This window comes from Varroa jacobsoni, unplaced genomic scaffold (genome assembly GCF_002532875.2).
Source record: "Varroa jacobsoni isolate VJ856 unplaced genomic scaffold, vjacob_1.0 scaffold_1365, whole genome shotgun sequence".
Taxonomy (NCBI): Eukaryota; Metazoa; Arthropoda; class Arachnida; order Mesostigmata; family Varroidae; genus Varroa; species Varroa jacobsoni.
The window spans coordinates 214,839-222,494 of NW_019214267.1; the positions used below are offsets into that span (position 1 = coordinate 214,839).

Genomic DNA, 7,656 nt, shown 5'->3' on the forward strand with positions numbered 1-7,656 from the left:
TAGTATATCACACTGGATTATCAACAAACAAAGAGTTAAAACAAGTGAAATGTCAAACCAAAACCATCTTTACTTCCCAAACAGCCTAGTTGTATGTATTAAAGTTGAGAGAATCTAACAATCCTACATAGGCCTTGGTAAAAGCTCGATGCATATAGGTAACCAGGCCAATTGAATGTCTACATCACACTTTGGTATATTCTGGTCTTCGTTTACATGTAACTGGGTTGAAATCAGTCGTGTCCTTGCTGTGCAATCGCCATATCGTGACCTTATGGTTTCGGAGTTTCGGGGGAACATACTACTACTATATGATAAGCGACCTTTTTGGGAAAAAGCTTTAACTTAATAAAAACGGATTCTGTTTATGACTTTAAATTTTATGCTATACGCTGCATTTTGTGAATATCAGCAATCAATCTCACTGAATATCTACGAAATAAAAATTAAGTCAGTTATGAAATTGTTGCCCGCTAGATTCCTATGGTGGAGTCCCTTCTTCGGGTGAAGCTCACTTTATGGTTGCAAAACGCAGTTTATCTCTAAAAGCTATTCCTCATTACCACCTGATCCCCTAGTCTATCTTAGTTGTGATTAGCCATTAATTTCATTTTGTTGAATCGCACAGGCCACGGAGTTCTCGAAGCAAAACTAGCCATGTTATCATTAACTTCACTATCCAATACGGAAAGTAGGTGATTTGCCTTTTTTTTTTTTTTGGTTTTTTTTTTTACCTATAGCTTTACGAAAAGCTACAGGAATGGTGTTCACTCTTGGCTAGCTACCGGCGAATTGATGAAAGTATAGAGCCCTTGAACTAGCAGAACTGTACATTGAAACGTTCGTTAACGTCACATGATCACGTCAAATTTGCTTTCTACGCTACGAGAAGCTGTAATTATTGTAGGAAATCAGCGGTACCGATGCGTCAACTTCCCCATGTAGTGTACACGGCCAAGATCTATCAGATTGCAGTATGGCCGTGGAAATAGATTTTTGAGAACTTAGGAACACATTCGAGGCCTTTGTGGAACTTGACGACCAGAATATGTTACTCATTATTATCCTCCTCTATTCGCAATGAATTTTATTTAATCATGGTTAGGCAATGGAGGCTTTACGCAATCCACCTAATCAATCAGGTTCGAACTATATTTTCGTCGAAGCTGTACCAGAATACTTCTAATCGCAGTTTCAGTTACAAGATAAATAACTTGGAATAAGTTGAAGGTAGGCGTAAATAATTTGCACGATCATTGTTGTTCGCTTGTTTAAATTGTGAGTGAGGTAGAAGCGCAACAAGGAAACACGTAGGCGATACCAGCTACGCCATAACAGTTACATACATGACGAGCAGGCAATGTAAACGATAAACTGACGTGTGAGCTGAACATAAAAACATTTTTAAAACTAGTTGATAACTAGATGTCTGGCCTAAGGCCTCGCAGTTTTCCTTCAGTCGCCGGTACAGACGGCCGTGCTCATATCTGTCCCTAGTAGGTCTAGCGACACATTGGAAAGGTTCCATTAAAGTTTTACCCTAAACAGTTCCGCGAAGAGCAATTCTAAAGGTTCAAAGTCTTAACCGGTGTATATTTCCAGATTAGCAACACTGATTACTAATAATCGTATTAGTTAACCTTTTAGCTAGACATTACTATTAAAAAGGCATCAAACATTTCCCCAGGGGGTCACATCTCACATTGCCCATTCAAAGTTTTGGATTCACACCTCCGCCTACTTCTGTGCAACTGTTCCCTGTTGTTGTGAAACCGATTTACCCAAAATATTATTCAATGCAGCTTGGAACTCTTTCGGTTCACAATGGGTAACGAAGTTGCTACGTTTCTTCAAGAGATTGAAACGTAAGTATGAATAGAGTTCATGTTTGATGTACAGAAACATTTCGACGAATAGCGTTGCACGATGGTTGTTACACGTAGGCCATTTTTGCCCACCGGTACAGTACGGCGCGAGCGATTTTCCGCATACGACTGAAAATAATCGTAGAAGATTGCAATGGAAATTGCTAACAAGGTGCCTAGGCGAAGCTCGATAATGCCAATCGTGCCATTGTTAAGAAGTCGAATCGGCATGAACAAGCAAGGGTTCAAGCATTATGGTATATCTAGCCAACTGCCGTGAGACCTGACCAAGATTTGCGTTAGTTCTTCTGAAACACTGCCACATACGCAACTAAGGCCTTGAAAGAGCGACTCTCATTGGCCTGCGGCTGTAAAGTTGGTCCTATGACCTGCTCTTAAACGAATACCGTGTACCGGTATGAAAAACCGACACACATGATTGATCTGATTAGTTTTAGATACGATGAATGTAAATAAGGCCTTTTCCCGTGTGCTTACGTATGGGATTAGATAGTATCTACAAAATGCCCGAAATAGTACCGTGTGATGTAAACACTGGACGTTGGTTAATCATGGACGCTGTTAGAATTTTTCGGCTCAATCGAAATAGACTAAGCTACGAATACAATAGCAGCTCATAAATAAAAGAAAAAAGTGTAAACATTTTAATAGGAGTCGATAGGCTTTTATGATCTTATCGATCTGCTTATGCCAAGCAGTGCAAAAAACAGCTGATGACTGAATCTACTGCGGTAGTGATGGGATAGACAATTTATTGCTGAGTATATAAGAAGCGCATTGTGCCTTTGTGTTTAGCTGGCGTCAACGTTATTAGAGTCTGTGCGCCTAACATATAGTTGAAAACTCCAATGATCAATTGTACATCTTAGGAACTTCAGTTGTATGAAATGATTGAAAACTAAAACGAAAATTACGGTAACTTTATTGAGCAACACGCTTCGACTAAGTTAACCCTAAAGTAACATGAGTGTTTTAGTTTGTTACGTGGACGTGCATAGGTAAATACGCATAAGGCTTGCAATACCTGGAGACAATATCTGGAAGCTTCCAACGGGCGTCTGGTTCGAAAACGAGCTTTGACTGCGAAAATCAAAAAGCAGAATTAATTCAAAACGTATCGTGGGTTTCCGTATGTAACGTTTCAAATCGTCAACGTCTGACCGTTACGACCACGATACGCAATACAGTTTAGCACATACCTTATCTATATATATATATATAGAGTATATAAAACACTCGGAACAACGTAATCTGAACTGAATTGAAGGAACTTTTATTTGATAAGCCTATGAAGTAACCTAGGTCATCAAAGATTTGGACAGTATTCATCGAAAATAAATTATCGGTGTAGGCATGCGTATGTACGTACTTGCAGTCTTCGCTTAGTGGTATTCTCTCAGTATTTACAGGAAGCGGCTTTTAACGTGTTACGTTACCGTATTTATCACACCACTGTCATATATTAATTTATGACATCAAGCTATCTCGGCTAGAATAAGTGTTTATTCTGTTCACAGGAACAAACATAATTTATAGCATCGACCGAAAACTCCGACCGAATTGGCTCTCGTTTATCTGTACGCCAGCATGGATCTTATTATATGAATTATGAACACGGTTAAGTAATTAAATAATGCTGACTTACTAATTCAATATGCGCAGTTTGTGGGATTTCCTTTATTGTAAGTGGTTGCAACTCGTAACATTTTTTGGAGACTCGAGGGTACGGGACAGCGCTTCACAGTTACTCGTCAAGGATGACTGCCCTTCTGATCAACCGAGACGTGAGAGCCTGATAGCATGGTGGAAGGCGACGGGCCAAAGGCCGAAACTGGACATCGAGCATGACCCACAGTCGTCACCCGTTACAGCAGCGGAACCAATTCTTAAAACCGAATGCTCCGAGCGATCTAGCTGCAAAGAAAAGGGAACCCGTGATTCGAATGAAGTAAGGCGTTCAGGGAACTTTTCATTTAGACGATGCTTTCTATGGAACACATAAGAACTTAAATTACATTCCTCTATGTATATATATATATAGATTACGTTGAGTTTAAATCTTGTTTTTCTAGTTTCTCATATCATATACTGGAATAATAGGTGAGGTATGTACCATAAACAGCAACAGGAAACGGATCTCTTTATATTCATTGCTTAAGCCAGGGGGCGATAGATATCATTACCTACATGAAGAACACGCTCCCGTAATATGATTAGCTATTGCTCTGGGGGCCACGCCGCTGAGATAAGGAAAAGGAGGCATGTATGGAACAAAAAAAAATGTTAATGATGTACTATTAATCAGTACATCATTAACAGTTGAATTTTCAGCATAAACTTGTCGTCTCTAGATTTTTTATAGAACGTTTTTAGGCATGGTAACTACAGTATATTATAATGCCGAATGCAAGAAGCTGAAGTTGATGAGCTTTCAGCAACTAGGACTTCGTAAATTTGCGTGCACTCGGTATGAATATGGTGTTTTTTAATGGAAATGTAGAACGACTAGAGATGCACATGTTAAGAGGGCGATGAATGGAAAAAATTTAAGTCTCAGTTGACAAGACCATATGATCGAAGGCAAGTCATTTTGCATTAGGTACTGATAGCATCATTATAATTGCCGATTCTGGTGTACCTATCGGTCGTTTATCTAGTCGAAAATTCTTACAATGATTCAGAGGAGAAAAAAGAGACCGCAAATCTATCGAGTGTCCGTATGTGAACATTGAGAAAAATAACACGGTCGTGTGACGTGGCGCTACTTAGAAACATTTTTCGAAATCTCGGAACTAAAACCGCGGACTACGTTTCATATGATTAATAGCCAAGTTGATGTTTGGCTTGTTGTCGACGTTCTTGAAATGGAAACACGAATGCGTTGTATTGTTAACATGCACCGCTGTCCTTTTCGCTGAACTGTAGGCCTCAATTATGCGTTGAAATACTTACTAATAATTATTAAAATAATAGTACTTAGTATTGTAAGTTATCTATGTGAACATTCGCTTCCGAACAATATCAAAAACTTTTCAATGATTTTCCCTTTATGGCCGCTGTGCATCATTCAAAAGTAATAATAGGTCGAAGTTAGGCTGAAATTTCGATATAGAGACCCCATAACGTTACAAATCGGCCATTAAAACGGCCATTCCTGAGGAGTCTTATAAGGTCGATAAATGACTTCATAAAAAAATCTATAAAAAAAACATCTTTTTTTTTTTTATATATATATTTAAGAGTTATTTGTAGTTTCCGATATTTTCACGCCAGCTATCTCAATTAAAAAGCTCAAAAGTCTATCGATGGCCAACTGTGACCGCACCCATCTGCATTGACGTTGAACCACGTCGCATAGGCTATGGGACAAAGATTGATCGCAGGCCAATGTACTAAAGTAGCACTTTTTAGTAGGGGGCATTTTTTAGCGCGTCACACAGCTATCCTGTAAGCTGCTAGCCGGAATCACATTGGCCACCAGTGATTTTCGAAAGCATAGGTTTATCTGAACCAACATGGTTCATGTTCTTACGAAGCAACGATACGACAAGCGAGGTTGGCTGGGGGCAGACAAACGAAAGAAAGGATGAAAAGAGCTTGCAAGCAGCAGAGAAGTTAGATAAGCTGACAGGATTGTATTTACCGTACTGACTATACGACCGAGCTATGCAACGCTTTTTGCGTTTCATACATGTCATTATTTGTGTGCGTTTGCGAAACCTTGTGTTTCAGAGATGCGCAGTTGTTTCAACAATACACCTATAGCAGGCCTTGTGTGCGTACTATTATATTAGAGACGTTAATTAGGACCTCGGCTTAGTTCATGTTTCTTTAGCGGATTTTATTGCGCTCTTCAAAGGTGTCCTTCGAAGCGAAGAGAGTCTCCGCTCCAACGCCGAAGGAAGAAGAGGATCCTGAGCCTCTTCTGGCTGACATGTTTGACAATATCTTCTCGAGAAGGGCAAGCTTTAAAGTGAAAGCTGAAATAGCAGAAAGAGAGCTATACCAAAAGCAGCTTAAAATGCTAAGTGAACGTGAGTATTGCCTCGTTTTCCAACTATATGCTAAAAAGGTAATCTTTCGTAAGTAGCGATATATATATATATATGTATATATCGCTACTTACGCTATATATATACACTAATAATTTACAATGCAATTTATTAAATTAATAAGCATCTGTAAGTCGGGAAAACACGTTAATTCATTGAGAATTCTTGTATTTGCACCTGAATAGCGTGTCCCCAATTCATGAAAGTAAATATTAATTCTGCATTATTCGTATGTAAAACATCTTCAGTAACACACAAAACTGAGCTTACGGACGAGGATAAGAAGAAACTGGAGTACATCGACGATAACCGTCGGGCTTATTTAAGTATGGATCCTCGAAAGACTAAAAGGTGAGGAATTATTTACAAGCAGTTTGCAAATTTCAGCGAAATACGTTGGGTTCCTAATTTGCTTGTGTATAAAGCCCTTATTCTTGATATTCAGGGGTGCCTCAAGGTTCGAATACGCGGAAACACAAAATACACTTTTCCGTCCTATCGCATTGAGCTTTTTTAGCTGTGGATTTTGCCTTAGGTCCCACCGGCGAAGAGTTCCCGGCACGGTAGGCTATTACGTTCACAGCAATGTACTTCACGAACGTTTATTTTATAGATAACCCATGAATGATTTGTATCGATTTGTCGAACCTTCAGTCATTGCTACTAGGCTATTCCCAATCAGTGTTTGTTTTACAATGAAAAAAAGCTCACATGTAAATACTAGCATTATTTTTTTTGTTACGAAACTGTGTGTCTGTTTTGTAGAGCAGACTCTGTCGGATCTGACGCTTTCGATGTCGACGACATATTTAGCCGCCGAGGAAGCTTTAAGATTAAAGCTGTGGAGTGTGAAGAAGAAATCAGGCGGCACTTCGAAGCTGGTTAGTGTTAGCATATTAAATATGAACTTCTCGTCTATCAGGCACCTAGTTAATATTTTATTTACTTTATATGGGGAGCGTTCTAACGACGAATTCCGTAGTAACTATACGGGCTCGAAGATGGTAGCCCTTTGGGACTGCTCTTGTTGGCTATTTTAAATCATATGCGCGAACTATATAGGAAGGAATTGGCAGTATTTATGATGTATCCATTATATGTACTTGGTCGTCAGATCTTCATAACGTTATACAATATTCCGCAGAGGTTCGTTCGATGTATGGGCTATCCTAGCTCTTCATAATTGTAGATCTCTGGTTTGATGAGTGTTATAAACCATATCAGTCTTAACAGGAAGGAAGTAAGATACGATAATTATGATGACCCAATGATTTCACTTGTCGTTTTAGCTGCAGCTGGGGCAAGTGATCTGTCAACGGAATTGTTGTGTGCTATGAGGGCCATGAAGCAGGATGAACAGATCACTGGTAAGGGTAGTTGTATTGATATGTTATTTTTTTTGTGTGTACTTCTTCAAATCATAATAATAATAAACGCTCGCTAGATTATCGTACCAAATCGAGCAGAACCTGGTGCGGAATGACCTTCCAAGGCTCAGCGTTTATCTAACTTGAGCAACAAAAAAAAAAACGAATCATAGAGCATAATACATGCTCGAAATGATATAATCAATTTAACTTTTACCTGTAAGCATAATATCTTTTAGCGAACTTACTTGTTTGGGATGTTTCAGGCTGAACATACAAAATGGCTAAGGCCATATCCTCAACTCACTACCAGGACAATGCATTTCGTAACTTTTTTGTATTAGATACATT

General features: G+C 39.0%; 1 protein-coding gene across 1 annotated transcript in view; it reads left to right on the plus strand.

The window, feature by feature from the left end:
- Nucleotides 1–1,774: 1,774 nt before the first annotated feature.
- Nucleotides 1,775–7,656, plus strand: part of LOC111269225 (uncharacterized) — an 11,267-nt gene continuing 5,385 nt past the window's right edge. Inside the window, exons 1-6 of the mRNA XM_022848664.2 lie at nt 1,775–1,865; nt 3,549–3,834; nt 5,746–5,920; nt 6,187–6,289; nt 6,704–6,819; nt 7,228–7,305. Coding sequence (XP_022704399.1) covers nt 1,825–1,865; nt 3,549–3,834; nt 5,746–5,920; nt 6,187–6,289; nt 6,704–6,819; nt 7,228–7,305 — 799 coding nt within the window. The 5' untranslated portion in view covers nt 1,775–1,824. The remainder of the gene's footprint in view (nt 1,866–3,548; nt 3,835–5,745; nt 5,921–6,186; nt 6,290–6,703; nt 6,820–7,227; nt 7,306–7,656) is intronic.